At 42.9% G+C, this 25809-nt stretch overlaps 1 protein-coding gene across 1 annotated transcript in view; it reads right to left on the reverse strand.

The window, feature by feature from the left end:
* Positions 1-25809, reverse strand: part of col27a1b (collagen, type XXVII, alpha 1b) — a 592171-nt gene that overhangs the window by 546166 nt on the left and 20196 nt on the right. Inside the window, exon 2 of the mRNA XM_068012172.1 lies at positions 8353-8423. Within this exon, the coding sequence (XP_067868273.1) occupies positions 8353-8423 (71 nt within the window). The remainder of the gene's footprint in view (positions 1-8352; positions 8424-25809) is intronic.

Raw genomic sequence — 25809 nt, forward strand, 5'->3', positions numbered from 1 at the left:
GTCCTGCACTTTGACTGCCGCTAATGCAGATCCTGTAAAATTAAAGTGATATAAATCAAGATTGTCAAGCACAAAATATTGAACTTTAGCTTTTGTTATTCTGCAGCAACAAAGATGCTGCACAACAGCTAAGGTATGCAGTGTGCAACACAGTAACAATGACTTGCATTTATATAGCGCCTTTAATGTAGTAAACCATCCCAAGGCGTTTCACAGAAGCATTTACGAAACAGAGTTTGACAAAGAATCATTTGAAGAGATATTGGGTCAGGTGACTTGGTTCCTGATGTAGGTTTTAAGGAGCGTCTTAAAGGGGGGAGAGCCAGGTGAACAGATTTAGAGAGGGAATTCCCGTTATTCGGGTCCAGACAGTTGAAGACTTGGCTGCTGATGGTGCAGCAAAGAAAATCAGGAAGGCACAAGAGGCCAGAATTGAAGGAGCACAGAGATGTCGAAGAGCATGTAAAGCTGAGGAGGTTACTGAGATAGGGAGTGACGCGGCCATACAGGATGTTGAGAATGGGTATGCTGCACCCTGGATGGATTAATGTAATCATTTTAACTTCAGTAATAATAAACTATAACAGACCATTTCTCCATCATGATTCATTTACTGCTCCTATGTTAACAAAACAATATGCACTTCAGTTTCAGTGAACTGTACTGTTTACTGCAGACGGTTCCTCTTTGACAGATTCTCTGTGCTGTCCATGGTACTGAGGTCAATACATTCCACTGTACCAAGCTCTCAAGCTGTATATCTTGTGCGCTGACAACATTTTATCAAAAATAATCTTGGTGGCGGGGGCCAATTTTAACCCTCACCACGACAGACGAGAGTGGGGTGGGGGTGGAGATCTAAAAATAAAATATGTAACAAGACCACAAATTGCTGCATAGATGCCCACCGCCATTTTTTCAGTGGCGGGTCACATGATGTGTCTGCATTCTATTCTTGAGGGGCAAGGTATGCCATTATGATATATGGGCGGCACAGTGGCGCAGTGGTTAGCACCGCAGCCTCACAGCTCCAGTGACCCGGGTTCGATTCTGGGTACTGCCTGTGTGGAGTTTGCAACTTCTCCCTGTGACCGCTTGGGTTTCCACCGGGTGCTCCGGTTTCCTCCCACAGCCAAAGACTTGCAGGTTGATAGGTAAATTGGCCATTGTAAATTGCCCCTAGTATAGGTAGGTGGTAGGGGAATGTGGTAGGGAATATGGGTTAATGTAGGATTAGTATAAATGGGTGGTTGTTGGTTGGCACAGACTCGGTGTGCTGAAGGGCCTGTTTCAGTGCTATATCAATCAATCAATAAATAAATAAAGCAGTCTCTGACAGTGCAGTTAATCGCCTAATTTAAATTTAACACTGGCCAACTGGGTTTCCCAGGTTTTATAAAACCTGACAGTAAAGTGGATCAAGCAGTTAAGTGCTTTTTATAGCACTGCTTGTGGGACAAGGTAGTGCTCCCTCGTGCCCCTCCCTTCCAAGAAAATCTACTGCTGGGATTGCCCCCTCTCTCTTCTGCTCTGCGATCTCACAGTCCTCCATCCCTCCTGATTGCCAGCCCCACCAACTCCCCCCGACATTTCCCAGTTGCCAGGGACCGTCTCCAATGATCCCCAACCATGGTGCTCTACAGTTCTATTTCCATCTGGCAGTCGGTCAGCCTGTCAATCTGACTGGCCATCGGTTGGGAAACAGAGGAGAAAAATGATAGAGGTCCTGCCGTTAAATTCATCAGGACCTCTGCGCTCCCTGAATTTCAGGGTTCTCCCCACAACCATACTCCTATGCTCCCTCCCAGTAAATATCGGGGTCCCAATAATCATTAGACACTGGATAAACTTTTTTTTTAAAGTAAATGTTCTTGTTCATGAATATATGCCATAAAAAGTTAGAAACTTGAAAAACACTTTTGAAGCAGCTAAAACGATAACATTACAAAAGCAGGTTTACTAATTTATTCACTGAACCTATCCCTAAAGCATTAATTTTCTAATGTTTTTCTTGAAGAGTTCAATTAAAATGAGGTTCAAAGAAATGCATAGTTCATACTTAGAAAATGAATGCTTAAGGCTGCTGGAGCTTGAAGCTTTTATTTTGAGCTTCAGAGTCTCATTTATGTACTTCTCTCCAGGAAATACACAACAATATTCCAATTTTTACTTCATAACTTTGTGATATCAGGATACCCTCAAATATAGCTGTATGTAAATCTAGAAATTGCTATTTGTAATATGAGAAAACACATAACACATCGCTGGGTCAAAATCCTAGAACTGCCTTCCTAAGAGCTCTGTGGGTGTACCTACCCAACATGGACTGCAGTGGTTCAAGAAGGCAGCTCGCCACCACCTTCTCAAGGGAAATTAGGGATGGGCAATAAATGTTGTACTAGGCAGCAATGCCCACATTCCAAGAATGAATTTTAAAAATTGCATTTGTATGGAATTTCTTTGCAATTTGAATGAAGAAATTAAACCACTTACTTTCAATATCACTTCCAGTAACATAGTAAAGGCATATTATCCAAAAGCATTAAGCAAGCGCCCACTGACAGCGGCACTAGTGACTGATAAGAGCAAGGGGGAAGGAGGAAATAGTGGCAGCTGAGGCAGTACCTATAGATAGTTGTTATCTTTCGAGATGAAGTAGTCCAGAAGCTCTGATAGTGCAAGGATTGAGAAAATGGGTAGGAAATGGAGATGGAAGTAAGTTATTGAGAAATGAAGTCTGGGTTGTCCATACCCTCAAGAATGATCTAGGAACATCAATGGAGGAAATAGGCTGTGGAGAAAGAGAAATTCAGATACTGTGTTGCTTAACATGTTTAAAGCAGTTCTGCCAATGGATGACCAGATTGCATCAGCTGTATTCCAGTTTGCAGCCTCTGGACTTGAAGTTGCAGTGGTGAGGATTATACCAGGGCAAGAGTGAGAGTGAGGGGGTTAAAATTCCCCTCACGGTCTTTGTTTGATGTTGTTACAACCAGGTGAGCAATGTGTCTAGGGGTCTCTTACTATCTTCACCTGTAACAGGGTTTAATTTTAAATGCACTGTGCTTTGAGCTCCTCCTTTGTGGATCCTTGTTCACAACTTTCCAATTATAAGGCAAAGAAATGAGCACAAACAGGCTTTGTTTGGTTTAAAGATGATGAAATTTATTAAACTTTAACCTTGAACTCTAATGCAGTTAACGCCTATGGATATACGACGCACCCATGCTAGCATGCACACATGGTACACACATGCAAACAGGGACAGAAAAACACAGAAGAAAAGACAAGTTTGAGGCAATATCTTGTTACTGTTTCTGCAGCTCGCTGTAGTCCTTGTTTGAAGATATGGTCTTGCGTTTCATTGGGGCCTAGGAATCTTCTTAAAACCTTGTTCGTATAGGAAACCTTTCTCTGAATTTCACGTGTTTTCACAAGATTCAGTTCAGTGGGAAGAAATGGAAGCAGGCAGACAGGAGAGGAGATGTTCAGTCCAAGAGCACACAGCGTTCTGAGTTCAAATCTTCTGTTGGAAGTTCAAAATCAAAAAACTCCAGCCAGTCATGTGACTAAAACTGGTTTGGCCACTTCTGTGTATTGGGGAAGTAACTGCTGTGCCCCCATTGTTTCAACATTGTCTGGCACTCAGCAAATGTCCTTCCAGTCAGGGTTTGCAATTTTAAGTTTTAATGTTCATTTGGCAAAATAATGTGTGCCTCAGTCTTGACAGGTGGGCGGTTTGCCTCACAGATGTTGACAATAGCCACTTGATTTAGAGGGAACAGGTCAAATAAAATCGAAACAAGGGAGCTGTTGAGTAGGTTGACATCAGAAATGATCTCCTGGCAGGTGGCGAGTCAGAGGAGGAGGAATTTGGAATCAGAGTTAAAGTGGGGGAGGGGGGGGGGGGTGGGAGTTTATCTAGGACAGAAGTTGAGGGAGATTTGGTCACTGAGATCCAGAGGGCAGCTGAGGGTGGTGATAATGGAGCTTGTACCTATGGTGCAGTTGAGTGAGGCAGGAGAGAAAGGAAGTCAAATAGAGAACTGAAGGCTGAAGACACTGAGCATGAGCAGTCACTTGGACTGAAGGATAAAAGGAGGAAAAAATGGAAAAGGAATCTCACCAAAGAAATCACAGTGGGACATGAAAGATCAATAGATAAGAACTTTAAAGAAGAGCTGGAAGGTGTCATACGCTCAGATGAAGAAAAGGTGCCAGAGAAATCAGGAAAAAAGCAACAGCAACCATACCAACACTAGGCATAAAGGAACACACTGGCTTCAGTGTAAAAGACCAACCTTTGATGCAAAAAACATATCCAAACTGGGAAGCAAATTCATCAACGGTCACCATAACACAACAGTATCTTTTGCATATGACGCTTAATAATTTGCAGCCATCAATCTGTACTTTTGTTTTTGCTGGGGTCGGGTGGGGAGGTGCTGTTTCCTGTTTTATATTCTCTTCTGACTACGAATGAAAGTTTTTGCTCAAGGCTGACTTACATTGAAGTAACTTGGTTGCAAGTCACAAATATTTCCTACGGTAAGAACAAATACAAAAAAAAACATATGATCCTTTAATTGACATTGGTTTATATTCTGGCTTGAGTCATGCGTCTGCAGACTTGTTTTTTTTTTACAGTCAATAATATAACGGATGCCTTACACTTCTTTCAATTGCCTATTCCCTGAGCAACTGTTTTAACAAAGGTTAAACTAGTCCGGAGCTATTTTCACACAAGCCTGTGATTGCCAACACAATTTACAGTAAATAGCAGATTTTGGCCTTCCCCATTTCACAACATGTACAGTTATATTTGAGTTATGGGAACGATTGTGAAAGATTTGTGGAAAAACATCCATTGATGTTGAAATTGGGAATGACATATGACATCCACTCATACACGCAAGTGAAATATTACTGACTATGTGTATAACTAAAATATTTCATAGTGCACGATGCAATAAATCAAATATTTCACATGCATCAATAAATATTAATCATATAACATTAATAGAATTGAATTGGTAGATGTACACACTCAAATACAACTGGAAGTAATAGCCAACTCATAACTTTCTGTCTCTACACAATATGGTGAAGCAATTAAAAAAGCATGGAAAATTCTAGGATATACATCTAGAATTTTTCTTATGCATTTTTGGTATGTGAGCATCACTGACAAGGCCAGCATTATTGCTCATCCCTAATTGCCCTCGAGAAGGTGGTGGTGAGCCTAGGTACACCCACAGTGCTGTTAGGGAGGGTGTTTCAGGATTTTGACCCAGTGACCATGAAGGAACGGCCGATATAGTTCCAAGTCAGGATGGTGTGTGGTTTGGAGGGGAGCTTGCAGGTGGTGGTGTTCCCATGCATCTGCTGCCCTTGTCCTTCTAGGCTGTAGAGGTCATGGGTTTGGAAGATGCTGTCGAAGGAGCCTTGGCGAGTTGCTGCAGTGCATCTTGTAGATGGTACACACTGCTGCCACTGTGTATTGCTGATGGAGGGGGTGAATGTTTAAGGTGGTGGATTTGGTGCTAATCAAGCAGGCTACTTTGTCCTGGATGATGTCAGAAGGCAAAACACCCTTTCAAAAACTGATTGTCAATATAAAACAAACAGTTGGCCTGTATGAGTAAATAAGATTTCACAATTATGAATACCACCAGTAATATTTCAAGACAATCAGTAACAGATAGCAAATACAGTATAGCTCCATGTACTAAATAAGACTTTGCATCAGGCGTGCACTGGCTGAGTGAGTGATACAATAGCATTTCAACCCCTGTAATTCCCCAGACTGAATTTCTAATCACAATTAGGGGCGGCGCAGTGGTTAGCACCGCAGCCTCACAGCTCCAGGGACCCGGGTTCGATTCTGGGTACTGCCTGTGCGGAGTTTGCAAGTTCTCCCTGTGTCTGCGTGGGTTTTCTCCGGGTGCTCTGGTTTCCTCCTACATGCCAAAGACTTGCAGGTTGATAGGTTAATTGGCCATTATAAATTGCCCCTAGTATAGGTAGGTGGTAGGGAAATATATAGGGACAGGTGGGGATGTGGTAGGAATATGGGATTAGTGTAGGATTAGTATAAATGGGTGGTTGATGGTCGGCACAGACTCGGTGGGCCGAAGGGCCTGTTTCAGTGCTGTATCACTAAACTAAACTAAATTATGGCAATAGTGCTTCTATTCTTGCCTAACTGATCAAAAACATGGTTTTTCGTCCAACCCTCATAAAGCTACCTCTGGAGTCCCCCAGTGAACTATCTTTGCACCCTCCCACCAATTCCTCATCAACCAGTTGCCCTTTGGCATCATCATCTACAGACACGGTATCAGTTTAAGCATGTATGGTGACGACACCCAGTTCTGCCTCTCCATCACTTCTCTTGACCCCCTCCCTTGTCTGAGTTGCTAGATTGCTTCTCAATATCCAGTCAGGAATGAGCCACAATTTTCTCCAGTAAAAGAACGGGAATACTGAAGCCATCATCATCCGCCTGCACCACAAACTCCACACACGCCGGCAATTCCGTCCATCTCTCCTGCCACTGTCTCAAGCCGAACCATACAGTTCATATTCTCAGCATTGTACTCAACCACGAGTTGACATACTCTTGAGCACAAAGACTTCCTATTTCCACCTCCATAATGTCACCCGCCTCTACTTCACCCATCTGCTGCTGAAACCCTCATCTGTGCCTTTGCCACCTCCAGACTGGAATATTCCAATGCCTTCCTGGATGGTTTCCCATTCTCCACTGTCCACAAACTACAACTCATCTAACACTCTACTGCTCATATTCTATGCTGTACCAAATTGTGTTCACCCATCACCCTGTCTTTCTGACATACATTGGTTGCTGGTTCTCCAATTTAAAATTTTCATCCCCCTGTTTAAATTTCTTCAGGGCCTTCCCTCTCCCTCTCTGTAAAACTTCATCCAACCGTATAACCCCCACCGCACCCCGAACTCTCTGCTCATCTCACTCTGCCCTTTTCTGAATAAGAAATAGGATCAGGAGTAGACCATACAGCCCCTCGAGCCAATCATGGCTGAAATTCTGCCTCAATTCCACTTTCCTGCCTGTTCCACATATCCCTTGATTCCCTGAGAGATCAAAATCTATCAATCTCAGCTTTGAATATACTCAATGCAGCGTCCACAACTGATGCACAGATTGGATGCCAAGACCTTTGATAAAGGTTTGATGGAAAACTTGGTGGATAATTCATAAATGGCATTGGTAGATCGCTGGGAATGAACGACCTGCCCATCTACTTGGCTAAGAAACACTGTACAATTCATCACAACCTACAACTAATTTACATCTACTCCGGGGTGTCCTAACCAGGAGGCCCGAGGCTGGTCCCAACTTGGGACTCTAACTTCATAGACATTATTTGGGCGAGCTTGCCCATTTAATAAGGACCAATGTCAATCAACTGACAGAGGCCCTCAGGAGTGCTGCAGAGCTGGAAATATAGGCATGATACATTTAGTGCCTGTATTAGATAGATTTAATATGGATATACCATGAGCCAATCTACCTGCATGTAGCCCCAAAAACCTCCTGTGTTATCACGTTAATTACATGCGTGTCTCACTTAAAGTAGTGTACCAGTAGGAAACAATTAATAATTATCCTTATTTTCCAGTGTAGTTTTCTTTTTCAATTTTCTACAGGAGGGTGCCATTCAGTCCATCATGTCAGTGCTGGCTCTTTGAATTAGATAGCCCTATTCACCCGTTCTTTCCCCATAGCCCTGCAAACATCTCCTTTTCAAGTACATATACAATTCCCTTGTGAAAGTTACTATTGAATCTGCTTTCACTGCCCTTTCAGACAGTGCATTCCAAATCCTAACAACTTGTGTTAAAAAAATCTCATTTCACCCCTGTTTTTTTTTGCCAATTATCTTCAATCTGTCTCCTCAATTTGATGGAAATCTTGCTAACTTCAGTCTTTCCCTCCTTGCTAATCCAAATCACTAAGCTTTCTCCTACAGGCCGCCCGTAGTGTCCATACCACTGCTGAGATCAGCAAGCTTAATACAGCCAAACATCTGAATGATTCAGCACAGCACCACACAGCCCATTTCTTCACTGAAGCATTATAATTACCAACCTAGTTTTACTTCATTACGGCCAATCTTTATATTAATGGAAGTATTCTCAGTTGTGTACAAAATTGCTTGAGAAAATAATTTATTATGTGCATCTAAATTTCAGAGAATGAGATTCTCTAATATTCTGCACAGCTACCAAAATGATTAGAAATTACATTTTTACTGACATGTTATCATTGTTCCATTGATAAATAGTTATTAATGAAACACATCTTACCTTCAGGCAGTACTTGTGCAAGTCCCAGGTAACAAGTACAATACAACACAGCACAGAGGATTAGGGTTCTCCTAGAGAAATGAGAAACACAGGTTACAATTTAAATCTCAGCATATCTACTACCAACATGTGCTATACATCTATGTATTATGATTATTAACCTTGTTGCATTCCATCATTGCAATATTTTAAATTTTAACAAGATAACAAGATTGATACAACTGAGGAAGGCCTTCCATTTTAGCCTGTCCAACCAGGGGAAAAAGCCCTTTTTCAGATTCCCAAATGTTCTTAAATGATTCCTAGCCTTTTGTTGCCATTGAGCTACGCAGTCCTGATTTGCTTTTGACCATTTGGACCTACTATCATGATTGAGTTTGTAGTAGTGTTCTGTATCGCCCTTTTCTACCTTCCTTAGTGCAAGCCGTCGCTCAGTTGGTATCACTCTTCCCTCTGAGTCAGAAGGTCGTGGGTTCAAATTCCAACTCCAGGACTTGAGCACAACAATCAAGGACAACACCCAATATAGTACTGAGGGAATGCGGCACTGTTGCAGGTGCTGTCTTTTAGATGAGGCGTTAAAAGCAAGACCCTCTCAGGTAGACATAAAAAGATCCCATGGCATGATTTCAAAGAATATCAGGGGAGTTCTCCATGATGTCTGGTCAATATTTATCCCTCAATCAACATCAGAAAAACATATTATCTGATCATTATCACTGCTGTTGGTGAAACCTTGCTGTGCCCTCCCTACGTTACAACAGTGACTACAATTCAGAAATACTTCATTGGCTGTAAAGTTCTTTGGGATGCCATGTTATGGTGAAAGGCGCTATATAACTGCAAGTCTTTTTTGTCTTTATTATTTACTATCTGGTATGTTTCTTTGTGGTACCTCTCTGTTGTCCCCTCTCAAGGATGAAAAACCCAAGTTTCTCAAGTCTGACCTCAGAACTCAGTTCTCCGATGCTGAGGTTTGGTTGTTTGACTCTTCCCTGAGCTACTTTCAAGGACTGAAAAACTCCCTTATGTCTCGGTGACCAGACTTATTTGTGCCATTCAAAGTGTGATATGAACAAAACATGATTCACTTGTTTATATGACTTTCTCTGATTTATACTCTGTTGTCTCGGCTGTGGTCTATTCCCGTCAATTCAAAGCCCTTTTTGCACCTTGAAAAATGTCAATTATCCACTAATTCAAATTAAGTTCCTGAATTAAGATTGAGCAGAAGGTTTTGTTTTCACTGCGAAAGAAATGAATTATTCAATCATTTGAATTAATAGGAGTAAAATGTTTATTGTTGAGCATTCTATCTGCTATTGTCGATTACTGCTCTGCAACAATTGGACACACTACTCACTTCTTTTGGGCCTCCTTATCTCGAGAGACAATGGATACGCGCCTGGAGGTGGTCAGTGGTTTGTGAAGCAGCGCCTGGAGTGGCTATAAAGGCCAATTCTGGAGTGACAGGCTCTTCCACAGGTGCTGCAGAGAAATTTGTTTGTTGGGGCTGTTGCACAGTTGGCTCTCCCCTTGCGCCTCTGTCTTTTTTCCTGCCAACTACTAAGTCTCTTCGACTCGCCACAATTTAGCCCTGTCTTTATGGCTGCCCGCCAGCTCTGGCGAATGCTGGCAACTGACTCCCACGACTTGTGATCAATGTCACACGATTTCATGTCGCGTTTGCAGACGTCTTTATAACGGAGACATGGACGGCCGGTGGGTCTGATACCAGTGGCGAGCTCGCTGTACAATGTGTCTTTGGGGATCCTGCCATCTTCCATGCGGCTCACATGGCCAAGCCATCTCAAGCGCCGCTGACTCAGTAGTGTGTATAAGCTGGGGATGTTGGCCGCTTCAAGGACTTCTGTGTTGGAGATATAGTCCTGCCACCTGATGCCAAGTATTCTCCGAAGGCAGCGAAGATGGAATGAATTGAGACGTCGCTCTTGGCTGGCATACGTTGTCCAGGCCTCGCTGCCGTAGAGCAAGGTACTGAGGACACAGGCCTGATACACTCGGACTTTTGTGTTCCGTGTCAGTGCGCCATTTTCCCACACTCTCTTGGCCAGTCTGAACATAGCAGTGGAAGCCTTACCCATGCGCTTGTTGATTTCTGCATCTAGAGACAGGTTACTGGTGATAGTTGAGCCTAGGTAGGTGAACTCTTGAACCACTTCCAGAGCGTGGTCGCCAATATTGATGGATGGAGCATTTCTGACATCCTGCCCCATGATGTTCGTTTTCTTGAGGCTGATGGTTAGGCCAAATTCAACTACTCACTGACTCTATTAAAACCCTAAGGTCATTTTCAGCTCAACTGTTAGCTTTTTCAACACCATTCACAAAGTACTTACCTCATCCATATTTTCTTCCTACAAGTAATACTTACAGTGGTCCATATTAAGTTTCATTTTCCTTGTTCTAACCTCTTATGGATTTGGTCTAACTCATTTTTTAGTCCCACTTGCACAGAACGGCCATATAATAAGCGTAATTGATGATGGGACTAACATGTTATAAGTTTCGCATTGATAAATGTTTGAAGGCTGTAATTATATTTTTGCATCAATATCAGGAATGCAGGAAGATTAGAATATATTTGTTTATTTTACAGCAACTATGAAACACATTGCATTCATATTATTTTACTTCACAATATTTATCATTGCAAACTACAGGAAAATATTTGCAGACCTTATTCAGTAGCGAGGGGGCAGGGCATGATTTTAACCATACCTATCTGCCATGAACCAGGCAGGTTGGCAATTAAAAACGAGTAGGTTACTTACCCACTGAAGGAACGTAACCCTTTTGCACCATTTTGGGTTTTTAACCTGCCGGGGTCTGCACACAGAAACTTGCGACCTAAACTTGTGGAAAGCCTGCTGTGACAGTAAAGCTAACAGCCCTTTCCTGCAGACGGCTGGGGCAGGATTTTGCTTCTTGGGTCAGGAGCCCAATGTTAGGGTCAAATGGGAGTCCCGACCCCGCACTGTGTTGGGAGCAATCACCTAGCAGTCAATTTCCCTTAATTGGCTAATTAGTAGCCAGGGACACGATCATCCAACTTAGGATGACAGGCAGGCTCTTGAAGCTTGAAGGCCAACTGGAGGCCCTCCAGCACAGAAGGAGCTGCAGCCTGCCATTGCAGTTAAGGAGGAGCGAGTGAGCCTTCATCTCAGCCCACTCATTAACTTCAAAAAAATCTGAAATATAAAATGGCCACAATTGCCGGGCCACCATTGTGGGGTGGGAGGAGAGGGGGCCCTCACAGTCTTCCTGGAGTGATGGTTCCCCAACCCCCTGGTCTACTGCTGGATGGCCACCTCCAGGTAGCTGCTGGAAATTCCAGTCGGCCCCTGATAACTGGTCTTAATTGATCATTTACTTACCTCAATTGGCTCCCTGCTGCTTGGGCGAGTAGTCCTACTGCTCCCAAACCTGCCTCCAGAAAAATGCCCCAGGCGTGGGATAGTGCCGGAAAAATTACACTCCTGCCCACCTCCGTTCATATTCCTATATTGGGGCAAAAATACTGCCCTTGGTGTCTGTAATAAAGTTGTCAGCCTTGGCAAAGAGGGCATCAGTGATCTGCTTGATGCAGGCATGGAAGGGCAGCTGAATTCACCCACTTCTGTCCTAGACAATCTCCAGAAGTTTAAGCGGAAAAAGTAAGAACTCGCATTTATATACTGCCTTCACTTCATCAGAATGTCCCCAAGCAAAGAGATTCTTTTGAAACGACCAGATGATCTGTTTCAGTCACCTTGGTTGAGGGATAAATGTTAGTCTGGACAGTGACATGGATTTTTTTTACACTCAGCTGAGCAGGCACATGGGACCTCAGTATATAATCCCTCCCTACTCGACTAACGTATCAGACTATATTATATTGTTCTGCCAATGTGTTTTGTTGAATGATAATTTTCTTTGGTCCACTGACTGGAGATCTGAAATTGTATTTTTTTTAAAGACATTTTTAAAAGATCAACTTTTTGCTGGCAGCTTAAGATCACCTAATTTGCAACACTGTATCCTACTCTGCAATGTTTGTGAGGAGAGATGAAATGTCTGCTCAGTCCCCAGAAAGAACCAAGACCTAGGAAGTTTAAAGGAACTACCTGTTCTCTCAGCCAGCAGAAAAATACTGCTAACTACTATGTTTGAATCACTGAATGTCATGTGACAAGCCCCTCCCCATCTGTGGTTTAAAACTGGTTTTCTCTGTAGCAGAGGAGAAGCAACTGGACTCTGACATGAGCAGACCCTAAGTGGGGTCTCTCTCTCGCTCTCTCTATTCCAGCTTGAAAGTTTTAAAATCTGCTTGTTGACTGACTACCTTTGCATACTCTGTCTACAATCAGAAACCCCATTGGAGGAAATCATACGCATCACTATTTCCAAGAGACTCACCGAACCAGACATCTACCTCTTCAAACTAAAACCTCAGGACCACTGAATTCAGCTAGAAGCCAGCCAAATCACGAAACTCCACAGACTGTATACCTTTTTTATGGCTTCTAACATAACCAATCTACCTTTCCCCATTCTGTAACCTGTGTGTATGTAAACCTCTAATGTGTGCGTGAGAGTGAAAGTTGGCGCCTTGTTTATTATTTCATTAGTTCGGTTTAGGTACAAAAAAGTTATCCCCTTTCTTTGTTAACTCAAGAAAACCTGTCTGATTGGTTCTTATGATCATAGCAAGTAAGTAATCAAGCACCTGCTGAATTGGCCAGTACATCCACTTTAAGAAAGAATTAAACCTGTTGTGGTCAAACAAGGAGAGGGAAAAGATGGAAGTCCTTTAACCCCTCCTCACTGGACCGTAACAATGTACTCAAATCTCCAAACTGCGCTTTAGAATCACCATAATCCTCTGACTCAATAGTAAGTGCTATTACTGAGTCAAGGCTGACCCAAGCTTCACTACAGGAACTGTAAGAATATTGAGCAGTGAAGTGGACCAAACAGCAGCCAAGGAGTCACTCACCTGCCCACTATAGGCTCACTCACAGAATAAGCTATAACCAATAAGATGTGTTCCTAATCAATGCAGCTATAATATATTAAAAGTCTTGCATTCAGTGCACACTTTCTATATGTGTCACATTTAATTCCAGTTGCACTTCAGACATTACATCTATTAACAACACTGTTGCAAATGCATTCTCTAACTTACTAGAAACAATGCTTCAGGGAATCTACTAGGAATATATTGAGCCTTTCATGTAGCGTGCATTTCCTGAAATAGTCAGGGCTTATTTCTTGTAACACTTCCATTATAATTTGCTGATATTATGAAATAGTGTATCCTCCGACTCATCACATACACTGTCATGGAAGATACATCATGGCCTAGGCAAATGCTTTTTCTTCAGCAGCTAGTATTAAAATGAAATATGAAATAAAAACAGAATATGCTAGAAATATACAGGAAGGCACTAAAGACAGTTTATTGACTTTTGGGAGTGTGTCCTATGTGTCTAATGGGACTTCTTGGTGATTTTACGCCTTCAATATATCTTGACGTTGATCCCACTTGGTGGGAGGGTGGGGAAGAGAAGCCCAGAGAGATGTTGCAGCTACACACTTTCATGTGTTTTTGCGGAGACAATAGGGAATACAGTGATGACCATCTGTCATGGTGAATGCACTGGAGAGCTGCAAATAATGATTGAAACTATCACGCAATTTCATATTTTTCAAAATTTAGTTTTGGAAATGAAGATCAGAGAGGAAGATTTCCCTCCTGTTTTGAAGACAAAGATAACAAAATGGATTACACCTTTGTTTTACTGTATGACGAAAGATGAAAAAAAAACAAATGAACATGTCAACATTAGAGATGGTGCCATAAACAAACTTGCGGTGAAACAAATGGTATGTTTCTCCTGGTACTGAGAAAACAAACTAATACTCAAGAGCTGGCAGGCAACCATAAAGGCGGGGCTAAAGCGTGGCGAGACGAAGAGACTTAGCAGTTGGCAGGAAAAGAGACAGAAGCGCAAGGGGAGAACCAACTGTGTAACCGCCCCGACAACCAATTTTATCTGCAGCACCTGTGGAAGAGCCTGTCACTCTAGAATTGGCCTTTATAGCCAATCCAGGCGCTGCTTCACAAACCACTGACCACCTCCAGGCGCTTATCCATTGTCTCTCGAGACAAGGAGGCCAAAGAAAGGAAGAAGACTCAAGGGTTAAACTGGCTCACTTATGCTACCTGTTGTGGGATGAACACAAAATAACTGTTCCTGGGAAAAACAAAAATAGAAAGGATTATCATGTCAATAGCTTTCAGATATCCAGTAATGGACTGGAAGGCGTCAGACAGAGCGTCTGTATTTAAACTATTCCGACAGCAAACGGAGCTATGTTTCCTCGACGTGGATGTCACCGAACCAGAGAAACAAGCTACTAAGATTAAGATTGCATTTGGCAATGAAGGTTTGAAGCAGGTTAATACCTCTGGATTGTCATATAATGAAACCCGAAGGATCCTAATAAGATCAGGACATTCCTGGAGCAGCAACTGAAGGTACAGCTAAATTTCCAAGTACATGGGCTCGAGTTTATGACCTACTGGCAAAGGCAAGATGAGTCCATTGATCAATTTGTTGCAAGATGCCGAGACAAAGCTCAACATTGTGTCTTCGCTGATACTGAATTCTCAGAGCAAGTTGTAGAACTGGTAATCACGTCTACACCACTAGAGGCTTTTTAAAAAAAAAACTGCTAGAAAAGGAAGGGCAGACTCATAGACTCGCTTCTCAATGATGGAAGGAATTTTTTGAAGCCATCATGGCTGTGCGCCAACAGTTACAAGTGTTGGGAGCGGCTACAACAATTGCTACGGTTACGAAGGTGCAGAAGTTTGCCAAGCCTTGTAGCAAATGTGGTCTGACTTACCCAATTCGCAACTGTCCGGCGTATCCAGGACCTGTGTAAAGCTTGTGGCATGTGAGGATATTGGGCAAGGCAGTGCAGAAGACCGAGCTCGGATGCTGCACACAAGAATGGTGGCAGAACACAGGCAGAGGCAACGTCTGCAAGAAAGGATGGCAAACAAAACAAGAGGTACACCAAAACACAACCGAAGCCCAAGCAGGTACACCAGGTCAGCGGAGAGACTGACTGCCAGCAGGACAAGGATGAAGAATGCACTCGTGTGAACAGCGAGCAAGCATTCCACATAGTCAATTTGGATCAGCATGTCAGTCCTTTTACACAATCTGAGGCATTGACCATGATCGGGACTGTATGTCCACAGAAGAGTGGCAAGCAAAAGCTCAGAGTAAAAATTGACACATGAGCAAGTGTGAATATTCTGTCTATTCATATAAGGAAGGACATGTACTCCAAGAACTGGGAATCTATGGTGCAACCTACTACAGCTAGGCTGACAGCCTACAATGGTTCTCCAATCAAGTGCAGGTTCACATCATGATGCCTCATTGTTGTGACATCAGGACTGTTACGACCAAGGTAGGAGTAATGCACTGTTAATTCAGTTCCACTACTCCACAGGTCACAACATATTAGTAAAGTTTCCCACCTACCGGAAAATTAGCCAAATTAAACACCGTATTTATTCCCCAGAATAAAGCACACCAAACCAGGTTGCTTTAAACAACAAATTATTTATTAATAAACCAATTTTAAACGATAATGAGATAAACCTGTGCCTGAACAGATTTTATAACTTCTTATTCTTCCTAACCCTCTTGCACACACTTACATTCAAAATCCAATGGTTAACCAGTTTTTAAAATGATGTTTTGAATTAGAGCGGTTTCTTAGGAATAATAAAATAATTGGGTTGTAAGTTCTGGTGGGTTATTTCTGGTTCGGTGAGGTGTCCAAGAGTCAAATAGTCAGATGCCACTCATAGTCTCCAGACGAAATGAATGAACAGTCTGTGGTGGGTAGGCATTCAAGGCAATTCATCTGCAGCAGGCGTCGCACAGATCTCCCAGCAAAAGGTTGCAGCAACAGGTCTACTTGGTTTACTAAGTAGCAGTCCAACAGCAGAAACTTTCCTGAGGTGTCAGGATCTTTCAAACACACAAAAAAGACAACAGGACTCAAATTTGAGGCAGAGAGTTTCCAGAGACTGGAGACAACAGAAATCTTTCCACCCTTAACAATGCAAGGCTTCCTATCAGCAAAGGAGCCTTTCTCCAAAGCAGTGATTCTTTTTCTCTGGGTCTTTTGTCTCTCCAGGGGTCTTCTCCCCTCTCTTCAGGCAGGTCAAAACCACACCTTAAATGCAAGATTCCTTTTTGTTTTCGAAAGAGACAAGCATTCCTCTCAGGGAGAGTTCTTTTTCTAGTCTGAAAACGCCAGGTTTCCAGCAGCAACTGGTCTTTTGCTTTCTATCAGCGAGAGGGCTCTTACTCTGGTTTCCAAAAACAGGTTCCAGCCCAAACTGTTTTTTCTTGCAAAAGAGAAACTAAAAACTCTCCAACAGCCAGTCATGTGACAGTCATTTCTTTCTGCTGAGTGGCTTGGGAAAACAGATTGCCTTGCAATTGCCCCACCCAGTTCAGCATTCACTGTTCTGAGAGAAATCCTTTCTCTCAGTCTTAAAGGCATAAAGACAACTTTTGCAACAGGATCACAACACATTTTTAAAAGAAGCAGCAGGTTATGCTATAACTGTATAAAACACTAGTTAGACTGCAGCTAGAGTACTGCATATAGTTCTGGTCACCGCATTACTGGAAGGATGATTGCACTAGAGAGAATACAAAGCAGATTTACAAAGATGTTGCCAAGAATGGAGAATGTCAGTTATAAGGATAGATTTGATAGGGTGGGTTTGTTTCCCTCCTTTGGAACAGGGGAGGCTGAGGCGAGATTTAATTCAGGCATATAAAATTATAAGGGGCCTAGACAGAGTGGATAGGAAGGACTTATTTCCTTTCGCAGAGAGGTCAATAACCAAATTTAAAGTAATCTGTGGAAGGATTAGAGAGGAGTTGAGGAGAAATTCTTTCACCCAAAGGTGGGGGTCTGGAACTCAGTGCCAGAAAGTGTGGTAGAGGCAGAAACCCTCATCGCATTTAAGAAACACTTGGATATGCTCTTGAGGTGTCGTAACCTACAGGGCTACGAACCAAGAACTGGAAGGTAGGATTAGACTGGATAGCTCATGTTTTGGCTGGCAGGAACACAATGGGCCAAATGATTGCCGTCTGTGCCTAAATGTTTCTATGTTCTTCTATGTGTTTCAGATTTTTTTGCTAGCAGGAATACCAAGCAAAACTAGCTCATGGCAGTAGTGTATGGAGAATGTGACAAACAAGGACGATACAACCTATTATATAATTTATTTTCTCTTCTTCATTCTCTGCATTATTAACTGTACAATGAGCCAATACAATAGTATTTCAATAGAACTAGCAGCAATGCAGCTATAATAGATCTGTGAAATCATAAATTATCCTTTGTAGGTGGATTCAATCAACAATATACAGTAAATATATATATCACTCTACATTGCCACTTTACAAATACTTTCAACAAAGATCTGCCCAGAGGGACAAAGTGGGCTTTGCTGAATGTCCCTTAACTGAGACAGAAAGTTTTCACACCCACAAGCTAATGTCAGTGAATAATCCATTCTCCCATCGAATTAGCTAGTTTTTGCTTTAAGAGAGCTGTTTTCAACAAATAAAGGCCTTATACCATGAACATTGATGTCTTTTGTGTGTAGACTTGCTGTGATCCACAGGGAAGGCTGAAGCCCTACTTGCCGTCATATAGTGGAATCACTAATCATCTTGTTACAGTAAGGTAATGGTTTAAAAAGTAAGGAATTAGCAATTGCCATTAAAGATGAGCTCAAGAAGTGTCTTGGGTCAGAATTTAAGGTGAAATAAGAGCAGCTTGATTGTTGTGCCAAAAAAGATAGATTAGTGCCTGTAATTTTCTAATCTTAAAGAAAGAGCGTGCATTTATATAGCACCTTTCACAACCTCAGGACACTCCACAGCTGATGAAATACATTTGAAGTGTCGCCATTGTTACAATGGGGGTAAATGCAGCAGACAATTTGCACATGGCAAATTCCATGAACAACAATGAGATATAGGAATAAAGAAACATTTACGGCACAGGAGGAGACCATTCGGCCCATTGTGTCTGTGCCAGCCAATAAAGCCTAATCTCACTTTGCAGCTCTTCGTCCAAAGCCCTGTAGGTTAAGACACCTCAAGTGCATATCAAAGTGTTTTTTAAATGTGTTGAAGGTTTCTGCCTCTACCACCCTTTCAGGCAGTGAGTTCCAGATCCTCTCCACCCTCGGGGTGAAAAAAATACTCCTCAACTCCTCTCTAATCCTTCCACCAATTACTTTAAATCTATGCCCTGGCTATTAATATCTCTGCTAAGGGCAATAGGTCCTTCCTATCCACTCTATCTAAGCCCTTCATAATTTTAAACACCTCAGTTAAATCTCCCCTCAGCCTCCTCTGTTCCAAAGAAAAGAACCCCAGCCTATCCAATCTATCCTCATAGCTAAAATTCTCCAGTCCTTGCAAACTCTTCATAAAACTCTTCTGTACTCTCTCTAGTGCGATCATCTAGAGTGATGTGGTGACCAGAACTGTATGCAGTATTCTAGCTGTGGTCTAACTAGTATTTTGTACAGTTCTAGCATAACCTCCCTGCTCCTATACTCTATGCCTCGGCCCATAAAAGAAAGTATCACATATGCCTTCCTGACCACAAATAAATGACCAGATAATTTTTATCTCCAACTTCCTCCAGCCCCACAACTCTCCAAAATACATCTAATTCAGGCCTTTGAGCATCTCCAATTTTAATTGCTCCAGTATTGGTGACTGTGCCTTCAGCTGCCGAGGCCCTGTGCTCCAGAATTCCCTCCCTAAAGCTCTCTACCATTTTCTTCTGTTAAGACGTTCTTCTTTGACTAAGCTCTGGGCCACCTGCCCCAATATCACCTGATGTGGCTCAGTGCCAAATTTTACTTTATAAAGGTTCCTGTAAAGCAGCTCAAAACTTTTTTTTTCATGTTAAAGGCGCTAGATAAACATAAGTTGTTGGTAGAAGAACACGAAATGCTGGAAATACTCAGCAGGTCTGGCATCATCTGTGGAGAGAGAAGCAGAGTTAACATTTCAGGTCAGTGACCTTTCATCAAAATCTGAAGAAGGGTCACTGACCTGAAACGTTAACTCTGCTTCTCTCTCCACAGATGCTGCCAGACTTGCTGAGTATTTCCAGCATTTCTTGTTTTTATTTCAGATTTCCAGCATCCACAGTATTTTGCTTTTATACAAGTTGTTGGTAACCAGCTTCCAAACTGACCCATCCCCAGTGCCTGACATTGCACCAATGCAAATAGATGCAGAATTTGAAAGATTTTCCAGCTCATTTCTGGATGTATCACACACACGTGAGAATGGACCACGGAGCAACAACAATAATCATTTTGTCTTGCTAAATGTTGAACAGGGACAGAAAAAGATTCCAACAGCAGTGACTGATTAGCGCTTGTAACCTCCTGCAGGATTCGAGAAAGTTTCCCTTCCTGTTTGGTTCTATTTGGAAGGAATGTGGTATTGATCTTTCCGAGGAAACACTGACTAGGAGGGAGAGGCAACTTTGAAGACAGCCAAACTGAAATCAGTAACTCACGACAGAAAGGCAAATCACAAAAATAAAAGCAAAATACTGCGGATGCTGGAAATCTGAAATAAAAACAAGAAATGCTGGAACCACTCAGCAGGTCTGGCAGCATCTGTGGAAAGAGAAGCAGAGTTAACGTTTCGGGTCAGTGACCCTCCTTCGGAACTGACAAATATTAGAAATGTCACAGGTTATAAGCAAAGGTGTAGATTGGACAAGGCCACCTTCTCCTTTGTTATCTCTTGCCCCACCCCCACCTCACTTGCTTATAACCTGTGACTTTCCTAATATTTGTCAGTTCCGAAGAAGGGTCACTGACCCGAAACGTTAACTCTGCTTCTCTTTCCACAGATGCTGCCAGACCTGCTGAGTGGTTCCAGCATTTCTTGTTTTTATTTAAGGCAAATCACAGGTCAGATCAACTACACGATGGCAAATTACATCAGTTCATGAGGGGTACTGTAGCATAGTTATTATGTCACTAGATTAGTAATTCTGGGACCTGGACTAATAATCTGGAGACATGGGCCAGAATTTTATGCCCCCCATGCCAAAGAATGGGCTGGCAAGTGGTGGGGGGTGAGGGCGTAAAATCAGGTGGATTGGCAGGGGTTGCCATGCCCATTGACTACCCACCTCCACTCGTATTTTACCAGTGGCGGGGTAGATGCCGGGCAGCCAACCAGCCCTTGAGCTAATTGAGGCCCTTAGGTGGCTATTTAATGGCAGTCTGAGTATGGGCTGGTGCACCCAGTGCCCCAAGGAGGGCCCCCCCTTTATTCCCCCACCCACCCGGCCTCCCAATCGCCGCCTCCCCTCTCCTTGCCAGGGCCTCCCTGACTGGCTCCGGCGAGCCCACTCCACTTACCTGCACCCGGGCCTCCATCGCTGGCTGGGTCCAGGGCCGGGTGCAGTCCCAACAGTGGCCACCGCTCCCGGTGGCGCAGCTGGGACTGAGGAGCTGCCGGCCCTCTGATTGGCTAGCAACTCTTGGAGGCGGGACATCATGGGGGCGGAAGCCACGACCGCAGGCAATTATTTGCCTGAGCCAGGCAAAATAGCATTGTGGCTTCCCAGGCCGGCGGGGGAAGGCACACCCCCGACTTTCCAGATGGGGGAATGGGGCCACCGCCTCCACATTACATCCTGGCCAAGAGTTCACATCCCACCACGGCAGTGGGAGAATTTACATTCAGTTAATCAAATAAATGCTGGAATTTAAAAGCTAGTATCAGTAATGGTGGCAATGAAACTACAGGATTGTCATAAATGCCCATCAGTTGTATTCAAGATGATGAAGGGCAATTAGGGATGGGCAACAAATGCTGGTCTTAGCATTGATGCCCACATCCTATGAATGAATTTTTAAAAACTACAAGCTGTGCTACTAGGCAAATGCTCAGAAATTATTTTTCATATTCAAAAGAATATTCTCTGTAACCAGATGACCAATATCATAGAATACAATCCTGATGCTTTAAGGCATTTCTGTACAACAGTCAAAAAAGAGGGCTATGATAAGCGTGTCCAGATTATTAAAAGCTTAGAGAAATTGAAAGCCAAGATTTGCTGTGTATTTTTATAAAACAGTATGGGCTTTATAAATAGAGGCAGAGTAGAAAAGCCAAGAAGTCATGCTAAAACTATATAAAACACTAGTTCGACCCCAGCTGGAATATTGTGTCCAATTCTGGGCACATCACTTTCAGAAAGACGTGAAGCATTTGGAGAGGGGACAGCAGAGATTTACTAGAATAGTTCCAAAAAAAAAATGAGGGATTACAGTTATGCGGATAGATTAGAGAAGCAGGGGCTGTTCTCCTTAGAACAGAGAAGGCTAAGAGAAGATTTGATAAAATGATGAACGGCTTAGACTAAATACAGAGAAACTGTCAGTGGCTGAAGGGTCAATAATGAGAGGGCACAGATGTAAAACGACTGGCAAAAGAACAGCCACATGAGAAAAAACTTTTATGCAATGTGTGTTTAGGATTTGGAATGCACAGCCTGATAGGGCGGTGGATACAGAGTCAATAGCAGCCTTCAAAAGGGAATTGGATAATAGTTGAAGGAGAAAAAATTGCAGTAATCTGGGGAGAGAGTGGGGAAGTGGGGCTAACTGGATTGTTCTTTGAAAGAGCCAGCACAGACTCAATGGGCTGAATAGCCTCCTGTGCTGCACTGTTCTATAAAGAGTAAAAAAAAATAGGCTCATAACAAATTGGCTAAAAACAAAAGTCTAATGCAAGAATTACATTCTGTTTTCATCATTACTGTCCTGTTTATACAGCGAGTGAGCAGTGAAGCTGCAGCCTGTTAATGGAATTCTCCTGGTGTCAGTTGCCTGCACTAACATGAAACAAGCCATGATATGCAATGGCAAAGATGATGTTTTTCCCTTCCCTATGACTTTAGGGAGATGAAAAGGCTTAAGAGCTGCATGTATTTTTCATCATTACAATATCACACGATAAAGTCACGTGCAAGTGAAGTAATACCTTTTAATTGCTCATGGGATGCTCGGCCAGCATTTATTGCCCATCCCGAATTGCCCTTGAGAAGGTGGTGGTGAGCCGCTTTCTTGAACCCCTGCATTCCATGTGGTGTAGGTACGTCAACAGTGCTGTTAGGGAGGGAGTTCCAGGATTTTGACCCAGCGACAGTGAAGGAAAGCGATACAGTTCCAAGTCAGGATGGTGTGTGACTTGGAGGAGAACTTGCAGGTGGTGGTGTTCCCATGTATTTGCTGCCCTTGTCCTTCTAGTTGGTAGAGGTCGCGGGTTTGGAAGGTGCTGTCTAAGGAACGTTGGTGAGTTACTGCAGTGCATCTTGCAGATGGTACACACTGCTGCCACTGTGCAACGGTGGTGGAGGGAATGAATGTTTAAGAAGGTGGATGGGGTGCTGATCAAGCGGGCTAGAAGATGCTGTCGAAGGAGGCTTGGCAAATTGCAGCAGTGCATCTTGTAGATGGTACACATTGCTGCCTCAGCATATGCTGTTTACATAGCCAGTTTCCTTGGAGCTATTCGTGCAATAACTTCAGCACAGCAACAGCAGTAACCCATTTTTGCAAGTAAACTGGGTTCCTGCCACACTTCGGTCAAAGTTATAGCTGGAAAATCAGAGTAGCACCGAGGAAATTCCAACTTTCCCTTTTTAAACTATGTATGTCCATTATGAAGAACTGTGACCAAATGTCAAACAGTGATCCTCATGTGCTTTGGCCAGTGCATTGTAAAGTCTCAGCATAGCTTCTATAGACTTGTAACGATCTGGCAATCTATCCCGACATTAAATTTGCTTCTCACTTTGCTTCAAACAGCTAATTATCTGAGATTTGGCTCTAGGGAGCAAAGCCAGACAAATCAGTTGTCAAGACACATATGTAACCCTTTCAAGTGTAGATATCACAAACAGAAACATGGTTAAAAAAAAAAGTTTGGGAACAAGATTGGATCTATACTTGAATGTTTCTGGAATTTGTCCCACATGGGATTCCCGATGTGATGCAAGTCGGCTTATGCCTGCAACCCTCTGATTTGATGTCAGTCGCACTGCTGTGGGGAAGCACTGAGCAGAGAAAGAAAAGAAAGACTTGCATTTATATAGCGCCTTTCACGACCACCGGAGGTCCTAAGGCACTTTACAGCCAATGAAGTACTTTTGAAGTGTAGTCACTGCCGTAACGTAGGAAACACAGCAGCCAATTTGTGCACTGCAAGATCCCATAAACAGAAATGTGCTAATGGCCAGATAATCAGTTTTAGTGATGTTGACTGAGGGATAAATATTGGCTAGGACACTGGGGATAAATCCCCTTCGAAAAGTGCCATGGGATCTTTTACAACCAGCTGAGGGGGCAGATAGGGTCTCAGTTTAACATCTCGTCACAGAAGACAGCACTAGGGCATCAGCCTTGATTTTTGTACTTAAGTTCTGGAGTGGGAATGGAACCCACAACCTTCTGACTTAGAAGTAAGCGGGCTACCCACTGAGCCACAGCAGGATAGCGGAAGCAATCAAAAGTAGTCATCCCCAGATTCCCTTTCAACTGTTGATCAACAGCATCATTGGCAAAGGTTCGGCATCAGGATGCCCACTCTGTCATTGGCGCTATCCAGCACAGGGAGTTAAGCAAAGGAGAGAAAACTGCTGGAGATAGAATATGTGCAAGTTTACAAGCAAGCAAAGTTCACAGTCCAAATATGAAAAAAACGCCATCTGTATGAAATACAGGTGTGAGTGTCTCACTTGACAATATGTAAAGTTACACCATACAAACTGGTTTCCTGAAGAGCAGACACAAGAACGAAGTTTGGAGTTTAGGAACACAAAAATATTGTTGCAGACAAAAGAAGTGAATTGGCTCCCCAGACATTTTCATAGCAAGCCTATCTCCTGGTGTTTGAAACTAACTAAACAGCCTCAGCCAGAAACCTTGGCGGGCTGCTTTCAGTTCAGATCATCCTGACCTACACATAATACACTACGGGTTTGGGAGTATAAGCAGACTACAAGAGATATACAATGGGAAAAAAGAGGTCTGTTTTATTTCCAGTGCTTTTGTTGTCTCACAAAAGAACCAGCTAATTGCTTTAAGAACACTGATACCATTTATTTTTAGTTTAACACGTCTCTTCAAGACACATTCAAGCATGAATTGAAGCCATTATTGTGGATTTTCACCCCCTGGATCCACACCTTTGATCTGTTTTGTTTAAATAACAGATTTGTATGTGAAAATCAACACTCCAAACCAGCTATTATCGGACACTTACTGAACAACGCCGGGGACAATGTCGAGTGCCAGAGAAAAATCATATCACACTGTGAAAACAGCTGAGGAGACATTACCAATTCAGATCATTCATAAGAATGATATACCAGCTTGAATCCAGCTCTCAAATAAAAAGATGTATAATCTTTAAGAGGGTGCCTGCAATGTATAGCTGTGACTCAGTTGATAGTGCTCTCACCCCCAAGTTATAGGGCTCTGAATTCAAATCTCACTCCACGACCTGAGCTTCAAAGTCAAGACTGCCATTCTAGTGAGTACTGAGGGACTAGGGTCAGCATATGGTGAGATAAGTGGGCCGCAGCCAGACTAAGAGGACAGGGTGGTTTGTTTGCCAGCTCCGTGGAGAGTGTGGTTGCAGAAGAGTCAAATGAGGTCCTTGATGGGGTAGCATACAGGAGGTTGCTAATGGCTATACAGTACACAGGGAATGTTGGAGGTGTTATCTTTTGGATGAGACATTAAATTGAGGCTCTGTCCGTCCTCTTAGGTGGATGTAAAAGATCCCATGGCACTATTTTGAAGAGCAAGGGGGTTATCCCCGGTGTCCTGGTCAATATTTATCTCCCAACCAACATCACAAACTAATTACGTGGTCATTATCACATTGCTGCTTGTGGGATCTTGCTGTGCACAAATTGGCTGCCACGTTTCCTACATTACAACAGTGACTACACTTTGAAAGTACTTCATTGGCTGTAAAGGGCTCTGAGACATCCGGTGGTCGTGAAAGTATTATAATAAATGCTCGTCTTTCATTCTGTTAAACAATATAATCACAATTAAAGAAATAACAGCAACAGAAGTGAGCAGATGCTAAAATTTAGGATAGAGAACAGACAACTTGTTAAAAGGACAACGACAGCATTGAAACTATACCACAATGAAAAGATACAGGGCATGACATTCCCTGCGTGTGCCGGAACTCTTTAAATTAATACTGTCCTGAGATCAGTCCAGCTGGCTGATGTGAAGCCAGGATACCAAATTTGGAGCTA

This window comes from Heterodontus francisci, chromosome 32 (genome assembly GCF_036365525.1).
Source record: "Heterodontus francisci isolate sHetFra1 chromosome 32, sHetFra1.hap1, whole genome shotgun sequence".
Lineage (NCBI taxonomy): Eukaryota > Metazoa > Chordata > Chondrichthyes > Heterodontiformes > Heterodontidae > Heterodontus > Heterodontus francisci.